The following is a 24191-nucleotide window of genomic DNA, read 5'->3' as shown; positions in this document are numbered from 1 at the left end:
TTTTTATTTTTAATTTTTAATTTAACTTTCTCTTTTATTATTTTAAAGAAAAATATTCAATTATTCTTTTCTTTATATAATATCCAAAATTTTAACATCAATGTGCAAAAATATGCTAATAAAATTTGAAAAAGTTCCGATTCGAACTTATCTCACTATTAAAAGTAAAAGACCCAGAACAAAAATAGTAACTATGAAAAACTTGTGTTTCTTAACTGTAAAGGATCAGTTGAAAAACAAACGAGTGAAGCAAGAATATTTCTGGTCGCATTTTATAAGTTCATCTCTGGTCAATCAATGTGGATAGGAGTGAATGACCCTGTCATTAGGGGGTATGTTCAGCTTTTGGGAATGGAGCGAACAGCTAGATGGTTTGTGCTAGTTCACAGATATTTGGAAGAAACTGGCGTTCTCCATACAGATGGTTCTTTCTTTTCATCAATGGATTAGAGAAGCATCCTGTTATTCTAAAGTCGCTTTGCTATGACTTGTGATCTTACGGATTTGGTCTAACCCATTGCATGAGCATCCTCGCCTATGGACGTCGGTCCGGGGTTTCTCACAAATTGTCGGTAAACTTAACAGACATAAAAGAACCCCGTAAAAACTACAAGAGAGAGGAAAAAGTGGAAAATGTGTCTGTCTCCAGACGCGCACAGGTAATTGGAACGGGGCTTAACCGAGGACGTCAGGTTACCTGTTGGCTTTTCTCCGGTCAGTGATTTGATATTTTACTTGAGCATGGTCAAGATGTCACCGCTCTTCTTATTCCAGTGGTGTCTTCCGAAGGAGGAGCTGGCCGCTATTCAAAATGCATCACATGGGGTCAGTCGGGGATTTGTGACCTTTCATCTCTACGCGGCATGCTGGTTCGTTCTTCTTCGGACAAACCGTCGATGACGACTTCCTGCATCGCCGAACATGATTGAGGGTGTCACATCGGGTGAGCAACACGGGATCTCAAGTCCTTCACCAATAAAGTTGGAAAGCCAGGGGTTAGTTTACCTTTCTCATCACCTTCCCAATTTACCAATCTTCCTTCTTCTCACCTCTCCTCTCCAATTTTATCCCTTGAGTTTTCAATAATCAATATATTGTCAAATGGATGATCAAGAGTTTAAATGTTTTTTAATCTGTGAATTAAATGTATTTTTGATCATTTGAACATATTTTAGAAAGTTATCAAATTTATTAAATAATATTTTCTTACAATAATTTGGAAAACATATATGACTAAATAAAAGTTATAAAATAAATCGGTTTTCACTGCATTTTATCAATCACAAGCACACACACACACGTGTAAATAGTTTACTATATATATTTAAACGCTGATTTACGTCAAAATTTTAAACAAGGTAGAAAATGTGATTGCACATTTAATAATGTTCATGAATGACTGATATTAACTGTCATTCATGACTATCTATTATTCATAATCATCAGTCATTTGTGTTGAAAATTTGGAATTATTCGAACTTAATACAATTCTAGGAAAACAATTTTCTTTACTTTATTATTAAGTTTGGAAGAACTTGATGCATCTTGATCATTATTTATAATTCCATATGAAAGTGAAAATTTCTGGAAATTGCTGGAAATGTAATGTAACACCATGCAATATATCATATGAATCTTTACACACCTATTATTTAATATAAATTGAATTATATTACTTTGAAATTTCTCCTCCTTTATAAGTAGAAAATGATGCCATTGAAGGTAAGAAATTATATTAATTATGATACCCATTCAAGAAGAAAAAGTAGAAAAAATAATCCGACGAATTATTTCCCTCCATGGGGAATATTTGCAAAACATTTTATATGTGTTATAGAATGAATTATTACTATAGATAATATATAAGTCTTTTTTAATCTAAAAAAATTAGAGTAGTGCAGTTATAAACATAATTCCTAATGTATGTTTCATTCTGTGCTTTAAAGGACTTGAAGTGATATCTAAATACTATTATTCAAAATATAATTATTACATTTTTTTAAACTTTTTTCTTAAATAATTCTTTGACAATATAATTTAAAAATGTTTTATGTCCTAAAAACTATTAAATTATTCTTTGCTTGATAATTCAAAATTCAATGTTTTGAACAAATCATACCAAAATTAAGTAAAGCATTAACCCCTAATTCTATTCATATACGTGCTTGGATGTGCTTGGGTGTATGTTGTATTTTTATTTAAAATAATTATTTTGTTAATAATATTCTTCCAGATTATTTTAAATAGATAATGTTATTCTTATAACTACTAATTACGAAAAAATAATGTCAAAATACAGATATTTTCAGTATTCTTTTTAATTTTTAATCGGCATTAATTTTTACGTTTAACAACTATAATTTCACGAAATTTCGAACAGGTTCATTTTAAGACAGATTTGCTTGAGAAGAATATATATTGGTTACATTATTTTACAAAAACGTTATCTCTCCGTAGATTCTCAGAGATTCAGATTCAGTTTAATTCCCTTAAGAACTCATCTTTGAGGTAATCGGTAAATTTACAAAAGCAACAAAGCTATTTTATATGAAAAACTGAAAATTACTCTTGAAAAATTTCGCAGTCCGTTCAATGATTACCCTTTCTTTAAAGTACATCTGCTTCTGATGTTGCAAGAAATGCAACTCAGAAATATGGGACTGATTTTTTTCTAATTTCTATCTTGCACTTCCCGACATATATGTCTTTAACGTACTTCGACATAAAGTAAGATTACTACATGAGAATCTCCTATCTCTCCAGTTGCTTCCATTTTCTCCTAGACAGAAATATTTACATGCATTATTTTCTCATACATAGGTTGTGCATTGTGGTCTTCAGGATATTAAGACCGCATGGTTAGATCAAAAGAATTATCACCTTTACGAATGTTTTGGGAGACGAATTAATGGGTAGCGCCAAAGCATAATTCCGACTATCACCAAATCTCAATGCTAGGAATAAAGTATTTTCAGCGTAAGTAATTTCCGTTCTCAAAGGTAGTGTTGAAGGTTTTGAAAGCTGTTATATTTCTGTGGACCATCAGCATATTTTTTATGTAAATGGATAACCAGGAATTTAAACTTTTGATAATATTTTTTTCAAGATTTGGAGATTCCCGTTTCATCAAAAAACATTTGGATCACAAATCATTTTTCCTGGTTGACAAAGAAAATGCCTTTGTGAGTGAAAGTGTTTTTGAAAAGTGAAACCAATAAGGAATTTTAAATTGGATAATTTTTTGAAAGAGACAAATGGCCAAAATAAATATAGATATTTAAGTGACTAAAGCCTTTTCCAAACTTGTTCCACCATTCTAGGCCGTGCAAAGATTTCGTTTAGAAAAGAAGCGGTTTAATTAGAACTATCTAGTGCTATTAAAGTTATCTAGTGTGTAATAACCCTACAGCTATCGAGAGTGCTATAGCTATTCAGTGTGCCGAAAACAGAGATGATTAAAACTGTGGCATTGGTATAAATATTTGTGGTAATGGTATAAAAATATACGTATTTTTTTCAATTCTAATAAAACTTTATACTTTTGTTTTAATTAAATATTTTTTCTTTTACTTACTCTGTCAAAATTACATACTTCTATTTTAATTAGAAATATTTAAGTTTATTAAAAGTAATATTTTTATATTTTTCTTCAATTCTTGCAATTTTTAAATAAACTTATATTTTGTCGGTTTTGAAAGTATTGCCCGAATTCCCAGGTCCAGTGGCAATTTATTTAAACCACATAAAATGTATTTAATTTTTATACAATGTTATCTTATCGGAAAGCATAGTTTAAGCCTTTACTTAAGATATATACTGTTTTAATAGTACAGATTATATTACTGATTTAGAAAAACACAATTCAGCTATTTTGAACATTTATTGAAATACCTTTAAAATATATACTGTTCACTTACTAATGTTTGAAACTACGATACACAGCTTCACACATCAAGCTTAAAAAATGTAACAAAAAATATCCATATAAATATGTAATTATTAAATTTGGAAAGCAAATAAAGTTATTTTGATTATTTGTTTAAATAACATTCAATATGTATATAGGTTGGAAAGTGCTATTTAATAATTTAAAGCATTACTTAAACCTGTACAATATATTTACAACAAGAAAGTTAGGAAGCAAAATAATAAAAATTCACTTAAAATTAGATTACAATTCTGTTGTCATCAATCTTCGTCCTGATTAGTGTTTTAATGATTTTAAACAGAATTCGGATCAATCACCCTAATTTTGTAATAAACTTCCTTTTGATATAGCCAACTGTAAGAGTTATCAAATGCAACAATATCTGAAAAAGCAAACATAAAAAGAGAATAAATATATAAATAAATAAAAAAATTTTAGAAATCTATCATTATTTATATATTTAAATATGGAATGCATGAATACAAATACACAAACTTAAAAATTAGAAGTTAAAATTAAATTTTGCCTTCAAATTCACAAGGTTGCTATAAAATAACTTTCTATGTGTGGAGGTATTTGGAGCTGAAATTAATGAGCAGAATAAAGTAAAATTTCATGTACAAACTGTTAAAGACAAGCGGAGATGGATTCAACAGACATAATTGTAAGGTCGCTGATCCATTATATTTTACACATAAAGTTATTGTTATATTCAAACTGCTATATATGATCCAATTCACAATAATGTTCAGTAATTAAAGATAATATTTAGGGAATTTCATAATGCATGTCATTCATTTCGGAAAGTGTAATTTCACTCACTCGAATATAATTAAAGTTTTGCATAATCTATTTTTCGAGTATTTATTTTAATGATTGACCAATTTTCTTTCTGATAAATGCAAATTGCTTCCTATCGATGGCTTTTGCTACTATTTTTTCTTTTATTTTGTGCGAAATTCATTTTCAATGTCTTCCACAGTATGTACTTGATACGTTCTGTCATTCCGTTCATTAGTTATACCTGCATATGTAAGAAAAGTTAATTAAAGGCACTTTCTGTATTTTGTTCCATCTCATAACTATATTGCATAGTAATACTTCAAATAGTTATGATTAAGAAACGGATGTCTAATCAGATACCGATACAGAAAAGAGAAGCAATTAATCAAAAGGAATCTTAGAGAAATTGAAACAAATAATTTATTCATAGTGATTGAAGAAAACCATTCACATTAACAAATAAAATTCTGAGAAAAGCGCTACTGCTTGTTATAAACGTCTTTTTTGCATGCATTATAATGCACTTTATAAAAAAATTATAAATTCCTGACACAATTTTTCACTAAACTCTTCCAGAACATCATAATATAATTACAAATATTTATTTTAATAAGTCTGAAATCGCATTATTTCCTTAAGATGCATCAAGATTAAATAAGATGCATTATTTCCTTAATGCATGTTGGAATTGGAGGGTTTCAAGTTCGAGAACCAATTCCACCTAAGAACCATCGTGTAAGCAGGTCTGGTGCACGTTAAATCCGTTAGGGCCAATGTCGTCCCGCTAGTGTGATGAGGAAGTTTGGAGAGGGGGTGCCAGCTCAGATGTCCAGGTCATTTGCTCGTGGCTCAAAATTACTAGGTCTGTCCCAAAATAGCCCTAGTATTGCTTTAAAACCGGTCGTTAATGTAACTAAATTAAACTTCCTTAATGCATCTTATTTCTTTTAAATGTATTACATACGTTAAAATTTAAAATGAGCAAGCAGTCTCATTTAAACTGAAATTCTCTATTTTATTCCTGGAAAAACTTTTGAAAAATAAAATAAAGTAACAAACATTATTATTGTAATATAGAATCAATAAATCTATACTTACATGTGCCAGGCTTTTCACATTTGTAAACTCCCGTTTCTGAACCGTAATATGTATCAATTCTTTGTTTTGGTATAAGATCAATAATCTTAGAGTCATTTTCCTTAAAATATACACCAAATCCAATGTCTTTATTTTTTGTCTCAAATTCCCATTCCAGAAACGAATTAGCTTCTTTTACTTCAAGATTTATGGTTTCTGTCGAGAATCGAGTCACAATAATTTTATTTACTCCTTCAGTCTGGCACAGAATTTTCTCAGATTTTTTTAGATAGTAACTTTCAGGCACTGTTTTTGCATGAACGATCTACAAAAAATACAAAAAAGGAAATTGAGATAGCAAAAACAAGTCTGCAGATTTCTTCAATAAAGGTGATTATTCAGCTTTTAATATTAGAAGGATATTCGAATTTTATGCTGTTTTCTTTATTAAATCATCGTAGGAGATTGGAAAATATATAAATATACAATTTTCCATATATAAGTAACCAAAAATATAAGCATTATGAAATTAAAACGCATTATTGAAACAATCTAAAATTAAAATTATTTCGGAAACGAAACCAAATTATTTCAGAAACGAAACTAAATTATTTCGGAATCGGAACTAAAAATTTATTTCGGAATAAAATTAAAAAAAGTAAAAGACAGAAAAGCAACATTGTATTTAGAGAGCGCAAATGCAGCTACTACTAAAACACAGAGGAATGTAGACAATTAGTAATAAAAACCAAGTTAATAGGAAAATAGGATTAAAATTAAAACCAAATAAAATAAGAATCCGGCCTGAAGTCTTTCTCAAGGGTCACCCTCAGGCACGGATTCAAAATAAGAGATTTTTTTCTGTGAGGAATCCCGATTTTTGTCCAACAGTATTGATCCCTCGTGACCTGAAAATCCCCTGAAATTAAGGTCTAAGAGATAAATCATTTTTACAGAAAAGAGACAAAACAATAAATTAAAAGATTACGACCACCAATAAGCACAAACATAAAATGACCTATATAATAACTCTCATAACCAATTATGAAAACAAAACAAAAGTAGATACCAGAAGCAAGCAATTTTTTTTTCAAAAGGTGTCCTTTCTTATTTATTCTTGTTTCCTAAATGATTGTGCTAACGACATTCAGAGTAAAAATAATTGCAGTGTCTCAGGCCATCTATTCAGTTAGTTAATATGCAAAGGAAAATCTATTTTTATTTTAGGCAAAGGATTAATCCCAAATCATCTCTAATTTATTAAAATATTAATATTGCAGTAGTTCCTGGGAAATTCATTATTAGTTAAATTTTTAACGACATTATTTGTTTCTTCAATATGGGGAATTTTGTTATTGCAAACTTTTTAAATCCTGTTAAATTGTGAGAAAATTAAAATTTTAAAATTTTAGAGTTTAAATTAGAACGATAATTACAAAGTTCCGTTATTTTAAAGTTGAATCCATCAATTTTATCGTAGATACCAACTATTGTTTTATCATTCACAATTTCGATTTTTAAATCCAGAAAGATAGCCTCAAGTTGATTTTTATTTGTTTCTGTTAGAATTAAATGTTTTGGATAACAATTAGTCACAATGTTGGTATTATCTAAGTTTAGCAAAAGTAAGTCATCAATATACCTCCAACCCGTTTACGAAATTATATTTAATTATTTTTTTTCTTATTGTAATGTAGAAAAATATTAGCTAAAGTACTTGAGAAAGCTGTTCCCATTGGAATGCCCTTTACTTTTTTATAAAAATTAATTCCATTAAAAACATAATTTTGGGTTATATTAAAATTACATAATTCTAGCCAGTTATTTTTAGGAATAACATCTTCATTTAAATATTCTCCATATATAAAAGCACAGACATTTATTAATTTTTCATGAGGCAAATTGGTGTATAAATTTTCGAAATCAAAAGTATTAAGTTTATTAATGTTGTTATCTTTAAGAAAATCCAAAACTTCTTTGTTATTATTAATTATAAAGTTATCTTTATCTTTGATTTTGTCCAGGATAATTTTTAAATATTTAAAGAAATGTTTTTCCGTATAGTAATTATAACTACCAATGCTACAAATCACAAATCTAAATTCTAATGATTTTTATGAAATTTAACTGTTGGGAACAAGGATAGTTTAAAACGCAATTCTTAATTTTGGTTTTTTTGTGAAAGCTAGCTTTCTTTTATCTAATTCCTTTTTCCCCGTGTTCTTTAAAATATAAGTTGCATTAGAGTTATATTCCTTAATTAATAGTTATTTATAATAATATTTACAAATTAAACGGAAATTATTTGCTTATTTATCTATTACTGTAATAACACATTTTTCTTTTAAAATTTTATTTCTTTTTTAATGTTTTGCTAAAATAAATCCCGCGTTCTTTAGATCTGTCAATATCTATTTTCATTTTTGCTTTAATTTTAACAAAAATTCTCACTTTCCATTCTACGAAACCTTCCGCAGGCCAATGGTATTTTCTAGATAATTTAATAATAAAAATACCCAAATTTTTCCAATAGAAATTAAGATTTTATTATGGTTTATTTTTTTCTCTTAATCTAAATTTAGTTCCTCTTTCCATTAATTATCTTAAAGAACTGGATTCAATAATTTTTAAATTACCTGTAATAATATCACCTATATCCACATGTATAAAATCTTTATAGCTCTTTCTGTTACAGTTACAATCTGTTTCATTTATTTTATCTAAATTATTGTTATAGTAGTTATAATTATAAATTTGTTTTTTTAAAGTTGGTGTATAACTAAACGCTATTGAAACAGTTGCTTTATCTGTTAAAGGAAGGAAAAAAATATATAATTATTATTTACAATTTTAGGTAATTTTAGTTTTTCGAAGTTAATATCCAAAAGTTTTATCACACAGAATTCTTTCTGTACATTATTTTTATTATTAAATAGTAAATCGTTTTTTCCAATATTAAGCTTATATTTAATCAAGAATTATACTTTTAGAGTACGAATATTTAAACTTTAAATTCCCGAATTTATTATTTATTAATCATTTAATTTTATTATTTATAAGACCAAACATATATTTCCTAATTTTGTGAATGTTTTCACTATTGTGTTCCAGATTACAATAACTCTGAAATTCCTCAAATATAATTTGAAAATTGGCACCTTTTCCTTTACCTCTTTCAAATCTTTTACTATAGGTTTCTTTATTTAGAAAATCTTTAAATATATAAAATTTGTAATAAATGCAGTTCTTGTTTAAATCTCCGTAACCTTCCCCATCCAATTTACTATTAAGTCCATACGGAAATAAAGTTTTTAGGTTATAAATATAAATATTTTCTAGGTTTAATCTTTTGTTTAAGTCATTAACATTATCTTCTGGAATGTAAATATTAATATTATTAAAGTTATGGTTTTAAAAGTGTTCTAGTTCAAAGTCAGTAGTCTCATTTTTAATAAAGTTTTTAATATCAGATCTATGGTTATTAATTCTTAAACTGAGTTCGGTGCTAGTTTGGCCAGTATAATTTAAATTACATTATAAACAATATATAAGATAAATAAGGTTTTTGTTTTTCCAGAATATTTGCAAATTTGAAATTCCATTATTGATTTGTTCTTTACCTGCTAATGGACAGGTCTTACACTTCTTGTTTGAACAAATGTTAAATTTTTTATATATTTTTAGGATTTTTATAACATAATAATTGTGCCAGTAATTTTTTGTCCGTGAATGCTCCTGACACAAAGCTATCCATAGTGCCCCTTGGTAGAGCATGCGACGGGCCATGTGCTTTGATAAGTTCCTTATTAGCATCTTGAATAATTAAATTTATTTATTATAATGAAGATATATCTTCCTAACCCCAAAAACATGGAATTCTCGAAAAAGCAAATCCAGAAGAAGAATCCCCAAAACGCTATATTATATATACTATATATATATATATATATATATATATATATATCTATATATATATATATATATATATATATATATATATATATATATATATATATATATATATATATATATATATATATATATATATATATATAACGCTACACGTGCCAATTTAAGATAGAGAAATCTGGGTATGTTTTAAAAAGAATTCGCTTGACTTTACAGTTTTACTTTAGTTACAGTTTTACTTCAGTTTACTTTACTTTTGATCTCTTCACTCGGAGTGTGTGAACTTCTCGATTTCATCAATTTTAGAACTATCGTTGAATTAATAAATTAAAAAACGGTTTTATTGGATCAGGAAATAAGACAACATTTTAGAATGCTAATATGGGCTAAATTAAGATATTTTTTTAATTAATTAGAATTGAAATTAGATTTTGAAATATCATTTTTCTTATTAAAAATGATATTTCTTATTTAAAAGGTTATTTAAGGTTATTTTCTTATTTAAAATTTATTTAGGAAATAATTCTATTTAATTGATTATAAAATTATTTTGGAAATCATTTTAATTATTAAAACAATATGAATCATTATTATTTTACTAAAAATCTGGTAAACGCTTGAAAATTTTGTTGCAGTACATTATAATGAAAAAAGAAATTAATGTGGTTCCAAAATGAACTATTTTTTAATGAATTTCCAAATGAATGTTTAATGATAACACTCAATGATTCTGTTTTAATGCATGCATTCAATGCATTTAAAATTAAATTTAAAGACCGTGTAAGCATTTATTTTTGATTCTAAGATTTAAACGAATTATTTATACTCACAAAGCTGTTGCACATCGGATCTCCATTTGGATCAGTATGATTTCCACCAAGAAACGCCGGAAGTACATCTGCATCAATAATCTCAAGAAGATCATCTTTCCATTTTTCTGCCAAAATTATATTAAATTAATTGAATTGTTAATTTTATAAGGCATACATTAAAATTGATACAAATTACCTAAGAGAGCTTTACAAACGGTAGGAAATGCAGGGTATTTTTTAATGTAATATAGTTTTCGGCTAAAACTGACTTTGAAACTACAATGTAGAAAAAATAATGAAAAATGGAAAATTAAATTATAGAAGACAATACACATAGCCATGCATGAATAATATTTTTTTGAAAAAAACAGTTTCAATTCCATTTTATTATTTTGTTTAACAGCATTTAAATAAGATTTTTATAACTTTCCTATTCCATATATATGATGATGAATTAAAATAAGAATAGGGATACTCAAGATGGGACAATGAGTTAAGTAAATTGAGATAAAAATTTTGATTACTGTTTTTGCTTTTCTGCTAAAAAAAAAATACGAATATTTATGCAGAATGCATATGTGTTTTTCATTTCCTAGTTGCCTTTAAAATATGAATATCTCACAACTGAAATTTGTTTTAACAATATTTTATTATTAACCATTAGTCTCACTTTTTGGCCCAAAATAATCTGAATGCAAATATTAATCCTTTCATCATTATATTTATTAATAAATTTTGTCATTTCTAAAGAAAATCTTGAGGTTTTTTTCAGAATATAATATATTTTTAGCTTCATAGGAAAAAGGAAAAAAAAAAAAAAAAAAAAAACCGGCATTACGAAAGGAAACTCTTTTGTTTGATTTCTATTTCAAAAACGTGATCCAAAACATGACTCTTCTGTTTGATATACCTTCCTTTAAATAGGTTTGTTGTATTTATTTTATATTTGATACCCCATACATGTTTGGAATTTACAATGCAGAAAAGACAAAGACTCATATAATTGCAAGAATGAACACTTTTTTAGGATTTACGGATGCGTAAAACTAGAAAATTCATGAAAACTCAAGGTTGAAAATTTCATTTAAATAAATGCTTTCTTCATAGATACCTTGCATACAAAAAAGGAAGAATTTATATTTAAATTTCCTTTTTTTAATTTTCTCATATATGAAAAATGTAGGGAAAGAATTGTAATTTCCAAAAAATTCGAATTTGAGATTTTTGTGAATCTTCACTTTCAGACTTCCCTCAGTTAGAAAATCGCATTTCAACGGATAAAACAAATAAAAATTATTTAGCATAAATGAATTACTATTAATTAGTTTAGATAATAACGAGTTTTTATAACTTATTGTTTATATGCACGAGGTAATATAAATTTTATATTGAACTGCCACAGATTTTAGTAATACAATTTCAAGAGCTAATTGAATTCCTTTTTTCTGTTCTTCATTTTCCTTTATTAAAGTGATTCAAAAAGTAGTGCAAGCATGATAATTTAAATTTTAAATTGCATTATCTTCAATTAAAATTTACAAAAATCAATTTTAATTGAAGATAATGCAATGATAATGCATGTACAAAGAGTTCCCATTTGCTAAGCAAAGCCATATAATTTTTTGTATGCTTACAAATCATCATCATAATAAAAATTGAATGAATTGGCTCAAAGTTCAATTAATTATAAATCAGATTATAACCAAAAAAAATCAAGTTTAGAGCAGAATTTCATAATTTAAATAACTTCTCGAATACATTAATTCTGAAATTATATGCATAAACCTATTTCTCCGATTGCATTTCTTTCAGTAAATGCTACAGCAATTTCACGCATTTTATAATCATAATGAGATTTATTTAAAATTTGAACTGTAAAATTGTTTTTATTTATAATGAATAAATCTTATTTGTGTTAATAATTATCCGTGCAATATTCTGAAAATATGATATTTAACACTTTAAAATAAATATAAATTAAATTGTTCTTGAAATATGGAAATGAAATATAAATAACATACCTTCTCCATAAAAATGAATTTTGTTATAGACTGCTGGTGCCAAAACTACTTTTATGAATGGAAAGAATAAGCTGAAGTAAAATGATGCTAAAAATAATGGGACGAGAAAAATAATCCATAAATTTATATTTAATACAGGTGCATATTATCAATAAAACATTTATGACTCGCATTCCACAAGTATTTGTTCTTTTAAAAACTTAATAATAAGGGGGATAAGGAGATAATAATAAGATATAATAAAGGGAAAAAAAGATGTCTAAAATTCCAGTGTCACGAAAATAGTAAAAACTAAATATACTAAAACTAACAAATACTCAATTATTCTAATAAAATGAAATATCATAACAAATAAAAATAATTTATTTATATAATTAATCATATAAAATACCTCTTATCTCTACAGAAGGGAATTCGTAGCATATTTTCCAGTATAATATTTCTTTCTTCATGAAAGACGTTTTAGAGGAAGATATTTAGATACATAGATATATTACATAAACAGTATTTAGAGAAAGATATTTTGATATATTATATAATTACACATTTAAAAATAGTAGGAATATTATTGTGTTCCTAAGAAGTATTATTTAACATATAATTGCCATTCCTCAAATTTATTTAACTATTTACTTAATTAGTGTCCGATATTTGTCACAAATACTAAATTAGCTTCATATTTAAAGTTGAAATAAAATTAAATATTTAACTTACTAATAAATGTAAGTAAATGTAATTTATGAGTAGGAGGAACTTGTGCAGAAATAAAGAAAAATATTTATTGCGACTTGATTTTTTTTTAGGAACACCATCTTTAGGTATGAAAATGAAATGCAATTGCATTTATTAGCGTTTAAATATATTTACATTAGCCATTTATCGTAATAGAAAGGAATAGAGCCTAGTCTTTGACTGCGCATTAATTTTCAAACATCTAAAATTTAAGAATGCCAAAACATTTAATCTTCATATTTACCTACAGAGAGAAAAACAATTTTCCACTTTTTCCAGCATACTATTTATGATTTAAGTTGTTCTTTTACTTATTAGCGGAAATACGACTTCTTTCGTGATAGGACCAATAATACATTCTATATACATTTTTTAAATAAAAAAATTATTAATTTTACTCTAACTTAAAGAACTTCTTTCCTTGAATTAATATTTTTTTAAAATATGGCAATTTTCTCTAGTTAATTTTCAGCTTTCTGTCAAATCCATGTCTTTCAAATCCACATTATCCCAAAACTTCTCAAGATATCTATACTAAATTTTCTATACTAAACTTATGCAGATATTACATGTGATAATGAATGATCAACAAAAAATAACGATCTGGTTCAAAATTCCAATTTATTTAAAAAGATCTCATAGCTATCACTTTTCTTAATGCGACAAAATTATTGAATTTTAAAGTGCTTTAAAAATCTGTTTCCAATCACAAAATATGGTATGTTATTTATTTATTTATTTTTGTAAATTAGATAATAATTGTAATTTAGACCCTAAATATTTATAACCAGTCATTCTTAAAAATATGTGCGTCAGGCAATTGTGCACTCATTTTTAAGAATAAACCATTATTATCCTTATTTATACATGCTATAAGAGTTAAATTAATAGAGAAAATTAAGTAGATGACTTTTTCCAGAAAATATATTTAGAATTATAACTAGGCGAACATTTAAAAAAAAATGTTTTAGTTTGGTGTTTCAATGGACTCATTATTGCTTCGATATCAACACATTGTTGACTGGCAATGAAATGCCACAGTTATGAAAACATGACTTTACTCATGAGAGATCAACAATGAGTTAATCAAGTTTGAATAGTAACTTATGTGCATTACAATTTTTATTTTTAAAGAGATTTTAAGAGATCTTATTTTATTTTTAAACAGTCCATTAATTAGTGGTTTAAATTCTAAATATGCCAAAATGATTTTAGCTAATTACACAAGCATTGTAAATTCAGTAAGAGAGCTTATTTATTTATTTATTATTCATACATTTTGCATTAGAAATGGTAGAATACTATGTGCAATATCGCATTAAATCAGAATGTGTAAAAAAAATGAGAAGTAGACACATTTCAAAACATAAGGACAAAACGAATAAATATTTAATTAAAATCACATTAATATCATTTTTATATCGAAAACTACAAACATACACATTCAAAAATATATTTAATATACATAAGAAAGTTTTTATTTTATTAAAGACGAAACAAAAATTTGAGAGCATCTGAATTAAAATTCTTAACAGTATACTTATATCAGATATAAATTATCAAAATACGATAAAATTTAAATAATTCTGCATTAAAATAATGAAAAATACAAAAAATTACAACGTATATCTTGGTCAGTAAAGCATGAAAAAAGTTAATAACTTACTGTTAATGTCAAATACGACTTTTAGTCTTTCTGGATAGTTATCTTGAAATATATCAATTCCCAATTTCACCATTTCTATAGCTGCAAAATCATAAAATTATTTTTATGTCATATAATTATTTCTATGTATTTCTTTCTTTTGAAATTTATTACTGCAATGCATAGTTTAATTTGACTACAAATATGGTGAAACCAGATAAAAATTATTTGAATCATAAAGTTTGCGCAATAGATTTAATGACCAGTTAAAGAAATTTTAATCATTTTTATAAGTAATAATCTTCCACTTATCCAAAATAGATATTTTTTTTAAAAAAATATGCATCTAATTAAAAGAAAAAGAAAAATAAAATAAAATATGTCGGAATATTAAATACTGTTTTTCAGATTCCATTATTTATCCGATTTTCTATTTTTCCAATTTTATGAAATATCAGTTATTACGAATAAATGATTAATCAGTTCAATGATCCAGTTCCGTTTGCTTAACGGCAATGAGTTTTCATAATTTTTTTTTTACTTAACGACAAAGAAATTTCAGAGACATTGATTTTTTTTTCTTAACGACAAAGAATTTTCACTTTTTTCTTTTCTTTTTTTTTTTTTTTTTTTTTACTTAACGAACAAAAGTTTTCATAGACGCAAAATTTTCGTATATTTTTTTTTAATCATGAATTCCACACGGCTCTCATTTATTTTCTATATAAATATTTATGTACTCTGCCGGCGTTCTGGCATAGGGGTAGGGCATCTTCCCCGTGATCTGGGCGTCCGGGGTTCGAATCCCGGTTCGGGCATGGTTGTTCTTCATCTGTGAGGTGCGTGAATATGCTCCCCTTTAAAAAGAGGTTTACCGAATGTGTGAGTTTCAACTTCCTATTAGCTAGAAGTCAGACTTCGGCCCTCGGGTGCTTAGAGTTCTTTACCCTGAGAAGCTACTGCCTTTACGTGGTAACGCGGTCACGATATCATCATCATTTATGTACTACAAATAATCTTGCATTAGAGAAAATGTACTGAATAATTTCCAGCTTAGAAGCATTTTGTTTGATCCCCCTTTATTAATTTAGAGTAACTGTGCTAATTAGTTAAGAAAAATGCATTTTTTAATTGAAAGAGTGAATATTTATTCATTTATTCGATTTAATTTATTTCTAGAAGCAGCATTTGTATTTTTAAAAGATCCTGAATAAATTTTTCCAGCATCGTGTAAACAGGAAGTTAATTTTTATCACATATATTTACATAAATATAACTTCCTTTGAAAGCTTTCACTTCTCATTATAAAAAAATTCCACTTACATTTTAAAATATGGTCGCCTTTTTTCTTGACATATTTTATCAAAATAAAATTAATAAATTGGAGAATAATGATAAATTATTAATTATATATACCACCAACTAAATTTATTTTATCTAGCGTGGAAGAAAAAAATGCAGTTATTTTTTTAAATGTGACACAATAATAACTAATTTTCTAAGCTGAAATTTGGAATTTTTTTTTCTAAATATCCTAAATGGTATTTAATCGAAAAGTATTTTTATTTAGTTAGAACAGAAAAATGTGAAGAAATAATATTGAGTTGATTTCAAAATATTATCCAAAATTAAATTATTAGCATTCTGATTCTCCTGAAAAAATGTTTCTTTATAATATATTTAAAATCATAAAACTTGTTTTAGAATTTTCCTCTAATATGATGAAAGTTAATTTTGCTAGAAAATGCTAAGAAAGAATCAACACAGACTAAATCATTATCAACATTACTTATAATTAAAAAAATTTTGATATAAATAATAATGAAATATAGTAATAATATGTTAATCATTAAGTTTTAAATGAAATATTAATGAAATTTTTAACTTATAATATGTAAATGTACAAATAATTGACATATGCCATCTAACTACAAGTTTCTCATTTTTTAGTGCATGAAGTAAGGTGATGAATTTAACACAGTTTATTGAGTAAAGTAATTCTAGATTATTTAAGAAAAAGTAAGCAGAATGAAAAAAATAAATTATCTTAAGATATGCATTCGAGTACAAAATTTATTTTTTACTTACATTTTCTATTAGTAGCCTTGGTGAAGGTCATATTCGCATAATTATATATTTGCACCATAGATGTCACTGGTTTCCCATGCTATTATGGAAAGGAAAACGAACCATTTTTCATAAAATATATGACATTTTGAACTACTTCTAGAAATTTTGGACCAATGGAATTATCGAAATTTAACAAATAATATATGTGAAACAAAACAAGCATCGATTTTCGAATACGACATAATTTGTTTTTCGGAATTACTGCGTTTCCCTCTTTGTACTGTTTATTTGATTTCAATGATTTCTATATGACAAAAATCTGAAATTATATTATCTTATGTAAAATAATTTAGACACTATAAAGAACCTAATTTCCTTTAAACATTTCTTAGCTTAATTTTCGAATTCGTCATATAAAATAAACATTTCTTTTTAATTTCCATGGATTTTAATATATAAAAAATAATACATTATTTTAAAAATATAAAGATATATTCTTTAAAAATTAATGTTCTTAAATTCACTTTTAGTTATTTTCCTAATTTTTAATGTAGATTTTTTTTTATTTTTAGAGTAAAGATGATTAAAAGGATTAAGCTTACTAATTTTATGAAAAAGTTTACAAATTGATAACTTTCAGTGTCATTTAGAAAATACAAATAAAATATTTTTAACCCATTTGCTGCGCAATTTTTTAAAATACCTATTTAGACGATTTGTTTCCAGATAAATTCAAATATTTTTCAAAAAAAAATTGAACTGATAGTATATATAGTATTACAAGATAATAATACAGGGTGTCCTACAAGGTATGCAGGGTCTAATATGTACAGTTTAGGATACAACACTTCATGACGAGTATTTTGATGTATAACAGGTGGGGTCCCCGAATATAGTGTCATAGTCAAATTACGCAGTGACGCTTGTGTTATAAAAACTTCAAGAAATGAGAAAGGAAAAACAACCAAGTGAAAATCAATGTTTATTGAAAATTTTCAATACAACGGATATTCGAAATGTCGGTCGTTCAAAGAAAAGAAATGGTGAAGTCTAAAATCCAAGTTCGTTATCATTTTATCAAAACATTTGTTCCAATTTCCTTGACCTCAATTTCAATTGCTGCACTCAAGTCGTTCATTATTCAGGGCTGTGTGAGATGCACTGTGCATTTTAGACATCCCCTTAAAAAAGTCGCAAAAGTTAAGATCCGGGGAGTAAGGTGGCCACTCTATAACATAGCTTTTTTTTGTAATGGAACCCAAACAGTCTATCGTGAAAATGTTCTGCTAAATTCGGAGTTTTGTTGAGTGAGCTGAGGTCTAGAGCCATCTTGCACAACCCAATAATCACTTATTTTGTCTGTGCCGTGTAAGAATGGAATGACACATTCAGCACACCAAAATAAGCTTCACTGATGACATTTTCTATAAAAAAAATTGGCACAAAGATGCCTTCAGTGGATAACGCACACCAAACTGTGATTATTCGCATATTCACTTGTGGGCGCGCTTTTCTTCTCATTGGTTGACACAAATTTTCATAGCTTCCATGTTGTGCAATCGTCTTATACATCGTAATTTGGAATACAAATTGTCGGATTCGTAATGAACGTTCTTTGTGAAATTAAACTATGATACTATATTCGGGGACCCCACATATTATACATCAAAATACTCGTCTTGATGTGTTCTGTCCGAATCTGCAAATATTAGACGCTACATATCTTGTGGGACATCCTGTATAATGTAAGAAAAATTTGTGATCGTAAAAATAAACTCTCTAAACTGCAAAAAATGCAGGATGCAATAGAAAATGGACTGATTTCCAACCCGTGGAAATCGAGGGATAAGCAGCGGGAGAGTTAAACAATTTGATTTGAAGAAATTGGGATTTACTGAATTCGAAATTAATATAAATAGAAACGGAAAATTTATATAAATGGATTTTTTTTTCCTTAAAATATAAATGTATTTTAAATTGCAGCATACCTTATTTATTCATTTATCAAAAAAACGAGAATCTTCTAGAGTTTGTCGAGACCACACTTGTTAATGAAATTCCATCAAAGATAAGAAATACGGAAAACACTTTCGAAATTTTTTGATCACATTTGAGGAATAAATTTGGAGAAAAAATTCACATTTGTCACCGGTAAAAATGAAATGCACTGTAAAATGTTTTTAAAGAATTGCGAAAATTCCTAAAATTTATTCCACAACTAAATTGATATAGTTTTGAAAAAATGTGTAATTAATTTTAAAATAACGTGAAATTTATAATTCTGTATTTCTTTTTTTATGAATTATAATATAAAAATGGCAAATTTCTCATTTATGATTAATTAAAGTTCTAATCAAAATTTCAAAGAGATAACGGCATCATCAAACACCCAATTTTTAACTGTGCAAACTTTAATAGGCTGAAGTTCAATCATCAAACTAGCAAACACATACACAATCTCTTTTTTACTGTTAAAGAATGTTCATGATTTTTCTGACAGAATGAATATAAGTAAAAGATTATATACCTTCACACTTTGTTCCTTCATACTTTCAACAGCTTTTTCGTATATTCTGATGACATATTTTATAAGATCAGTCTTCTTTGCAGAGCCTATAATGCCTGAAAAAATTTATACAGAAAATTTTTCATATTCAGGAAGCATTTGAATTTGCATTCTCACGTGTTGATTTTTTTTCCAAATTAAATTGTGATTAATTGTAAATAAAAGTTTCAACGTACGGTGTCGTTGCACTTTCAACTTTACATTTATGTGTCTTTTCATTCATTTATTTCAATACTGATTTTCAATTATTTCAATTAAAATTGAAATTTGAATTATTTTTTATTAAGACCCAACCTTTAATATAAAATAAGAGAATTACTAATTAATATAATTTATGCTTGAAATGTATGAATTAATATTCTATATAGCACATACATTTAAGAAATACAAAATTATAACAAAAAATGTTTTTTGCAGAACCAAGATATTTGGTGTTTTTTTTCACATAAAAAAACCCTTTTTAATATTTCTAACAAATAGCTGATTTTCCTGAAATTCTACTTAAATAGTTAATAAACATATAAAGTTCAATAGATTTATTTCAATTAATTCTTATATTTAAATAATTTCAAAAACTAGAGAAAAAAATCCAGAGGTTATAAAGCAATTATGAAAAAATAATATTTTTTTGTATTTCATCAGGAGAAGCTGCTAATTTCAACGTATTTCAGCATACTTTTCGACTAACTGACAGTGCTGATTTCTTATGTTAAAAACGTAAGTTAGGAAAGATTTTTTTAAAAATTTTTCTGATTTGATCTGATTGAAATCTATTCAATCACCTTAAAGACAGCTACACTTAGCTGAGAAATGAAAGCCTTTATAATAAAGGACTACTTTCAATATTTTACAGCATGACAATTGCCTTTGCACTGGGAAAAATATTGAAAGTATAAACAAAATACATAACATTAAAGACGTGAACAAGAATTGAGTTTCATTTTTATAAACGCAACTGATAGTTTTGCTAATCTTTGATCGCTATTTGTGCCGTATTAGGTACAGACAACAGAGTTTTTGCATGTTTAAATTCAGAAATTTGATCACAAAATTTTAACTCTAATTTTAGCAGACAAGTTTATTAACAACTAACAGCCGCTAGTGGTTGCCTGATTCTCCAGGATAAATTCTTGCTAAAAATTTCAATTAAATATTTAATGTAACTTGATTTGTTTCTCAAACATTATTCAGCAATATATGTTTAAGCTTCAAATTGATACTCATAAAACTCATACTGTAAAAGAAGCCTTAAAATTTTCTGTTATAATACGTATATATCTAATCTAATTTTCTGTCAGCTTTCGCAAATTGAAATTGAGACGGAAGTGGTTAAACCTTTATTAATACGAAACATTTTTTGTTAAAATTAAGCATATTTTTTTTAAAAATATGGCCACTGATCGAATCCTTCTGCATTGAAATCTTATGTGTACTATAGAATATTTTTTTAAAATAATTTATGCATTTTCTCACAGAAATATTCAATAATAATTACTTTGATTCATCATAAAATTAAGTTTTCTATTCAAAGGTATTTAAATAAAGTAAGTAATATTTTATTTCATTGAAATAAATAAATATACTTCAGAAAACAATTGCAAAGCATATAGTTTATACAATTCCTCTATCTTATGAATCATATTCAGTAAAATAATCTTGGAGATCTAATGTTTCAATCTACTGACCCATTTATAAAACTTTGAATATCATTATTTTAGGACAATTAAAAATTTCATAATTTTAGTCTAATCAGCCTTTCGGAAACTTAGGGCACTGATTGGCGTATTTTCTTTAATATATTCGACAGAAAGGTCTAAAATTGCGTATTTTTATAGAATTGCAATATTCTACATTTTTAAAACTCCATCAGTTTTAATATTGACAAAGTGGAACTTTTTTTATTTAAAATATTAGTGTCGCGACAATATTTTATTAAATATAACTCACAGAATAGAGTATCCGTATGCAAATTTAAAATTTGTAATATATCAAAAAATATATAGACCGAAACTAAATAATATATAATTATTTATTTGATTTTGATCACTGTTGATAAGATGTATATGGATATTGCTAATAGTTTAGAAATTAGCTGTTTGTCTCTTATTAGAGTAGATATCCTATATATATTAACCCATGTTTGTCTTAAATCAAACTGAATTATTGAATTAATAATGTAACTAATTTAAAAGGTCACATAAGACTTTTTCTTACATTTTCTTTTGCAGAAAATATCACGCTTCATGTTTAATTCTTTTCTTACGGACACATGCTGTAAATTACACTTTTCTAGGTTTTTTCAGTAAGATTTAAATTATTAATTTAAACTCAGCTTTTGTCAACGAGATAGGGATAGAAGCATGTTGATAAAAACTATTAATTCCCAAGTAGGTTTAACGTACTTTTTCAGAATTTTCGGATTTTGAATCAAATACTACTGGTTTAAAAGGATCGAATTTAGCAAAATGATATCAATATTTACAGAAAAATAATAGAAAGAGTCATAAAATACCTTTTGGATCACCAGCCATATCAGTGTAAATTATCGGGGAGCCTTCCTTGTCATATCCAACCAAGGATACTGGAAGATATTTTACCAGTACCTATGAATATACGAGATTGATCGAAAATCAAATCATTGGTAGATCTACCTGAATTTTTTAAAAAAATGCTGTATTTATTTAGATTTATTAAATTTACTCTCCGTTTAGAATCAAGGATAGAGCAATTTTGAGACGAGGCTTGTAATTTTGATTCAGAGACAGATATCGAGTAAGAGGAGGGAAACTTTGGTATTTTCTTATATTTATAAAAGCATTGAAGAAAACTAGAATAAGGCATCAAAAAGAAGCATTACTTTTTTTAAAAATTTATGTTGCAGTTTTTCTCTTATTAATAGTATAAAAAAGAACCTTACTTACTAACACATCTAATTATCTGTTCTAGGATTAAAAAAAAAGATTAGATTGATTTGAAATAATTCAGTATTCTCGTTACTGAATTCCTTATTGAATAATTATAGAATATTAGTCATCATTTCAACATTAAAAGAACTCTATGTACAGGCTATTGATAATTACCAAGGCTAAGAAAGAAATGGCATTCATGTGTTTTTAAATTTTGTTTGATTCCGTTAGAGAAATTTGTGACCAGTTTGGGATGAAGAAAAAAAGCGAAACATGTATGATCACAAAGGCTCTATTTTTTTTTCTTTGCAAGATAGGTGGTGAGAGAAGGGGCATTATGTTGTTGAAGATTTTTCCTTAAAATATATTCCTTTCCTTCTCCTTAGATTCCTACAAATTGGTCTTATCTATAGAAATTAGCTTTCATTACTAGGAGATTTTTCCGATTTAAATGAAATCACCAGATGTACAACCTAAAGTTATTGTAATAGAAACGTAATTTAATAATAGAGATAATGTAAGTGATATAATTTAGAAGCAATATTTGAATTTAACGAATAATTGAACAGTCGAAATTCAACTTCATTACATCATGTTGCAGATGATTAAGGAAGGCATTGTTCTGCAAGACATCTAATGACAGATCGCATGCAATCGTAATAAATTCTACATATAATTTGAATCTTCAGAAAAAAATTTGTTGAAAGTTATACAATTTAAAATTTAAATTGTTCTGTTAAAAAGTAGAGAAGATATATTTTTTAATTCCCTCAAGAACTCTTCTTTTATTCTTGTGCGATTTAACACTGTGTTTAAAATTCTAATGAACATTGAATCATTTTTTTTTCACCGAGGAAACAGCAGATTATCTTGTATAGCTGAAATTTATAGATTAACAATCGGTTTTTAATAGACCTGAAGCAAAATAACCATAATTTACTTTTTGCAAACAATTATAAATTTTAGCAAACACTGAATCACATTTTTATCAAGAAAACAACAGATTATCTTAACTAGTTGAGACTTCTAGAATGACGATCGGTTTGGAAGTTTTAATATATCTGAACCAAAATAGTCAGCATTTACTTATTGAAAAGAATTATAATTTTAGAGTAATTTCATTTTATAAATAAATAATCATTTGTGGATCATATAAAATGAGAATTTAGCATGGAAATCTTATTTTCCCTAAACATAATTAAGTTTTTTTTCTCCCTTGCAATCATCTTCCTCATGATATCTTCATATGCTTTAAAAATATGGATAATTTTGTCATTTTAAAACTTTACTAAAAGTCGGTATCTTATTGATTTTAATACCCTCTGAGAGATTATCTTTAAATACAATTAAATTGATTAACAAAGGGAGGCTAAGTTTTATTTGTCTAAATTTGTTTCCTTAACATCATTTTAGTTGCAAAAGCTGTACTTTGTTTTAAATTCGAAATATCATTAAAAAAAATTTTTTTTATAAAGACAATCATTTTTTGGCTATATAATACGACAGAAATATATTCTATAGTCCAAACTAAATGAGTTTGGAGTAATGGAACAATGATCTCACGTTTGCAGCTAGAAGAGTACTTAAATTATACTTAACTCCAAAACTAATTACTTAGTATATATCAGATTTGTAATGCATAAAAATGGATTAAGAAATTAAGGAATTTTTAATTAAAGAAATATTAAATAAATTTCTATATACGAAGTCACTGACTCCAAATAAGTTTATTTTCTCTTCTA

At 26.5% G+C, this 24191-nt stretch overlaps 1 protein-coding gene across 4 annotated transcripts in view; it reads right to left on the bottom strand.

Moving 5' to 3' along the window:
• The window catches only part of LOC129962034 (retinal-binding protein-like), a 38308-nt gene continuing 14117 nt past the window's right edge, over positions 1–24191 (bottom strand). For all 4 annotated transcript variants that reach the window (XM_056075714.1, XM_056075712.1, XM_056075713.1 and 1 more), the window contains exons 6-13: positions 22056–22146; positions 19505–19599; positions 16996–17074; positions 14929–15009; positions 12531–12617; positions 10528–10634; positions 5810–6113; positions 1–4310 (exon numbers count right to left, since the gene is read on the bottom strand). In XM_056075714.1, the coding sequence (XP_055931689.1) occupies positions 4222–4310; positions 5810–6113; positions 10528–10634; positions 12531–12617; positions 14929–15009; positions 16996–17074; positions 19505–19599; positions 22056–22146 (933 nt within the window). In that variant the 3' untranslated portion in view covers positions 1–4221. The remainder of the gene's footprint in view (positions 4311–5809; positions 6114–10527; positions 10635–12530; positions 12618–14928; positions 15010–16995; positions 17075–19504; positions 19600–22055; positions 22147–24191) is intronic.

The sequence above is a fragment of the Argiope bruennichi genome, chromosome 2 (genome assembly GCF_947563725.1).
Source record: "Argiope bruennichi chromosome 2, qqArgBrue1.1, whole genome shotgun sequence".
Lineage (NCBI taxonomy): Eukaryota > Metazoa > Arthropoda > Arachnida > Araneae > Araneidae > Argiope > Argiope bruennichi.
This window is presented reverse-complemented; position numbering and strand designations above follow the sequence as displayed.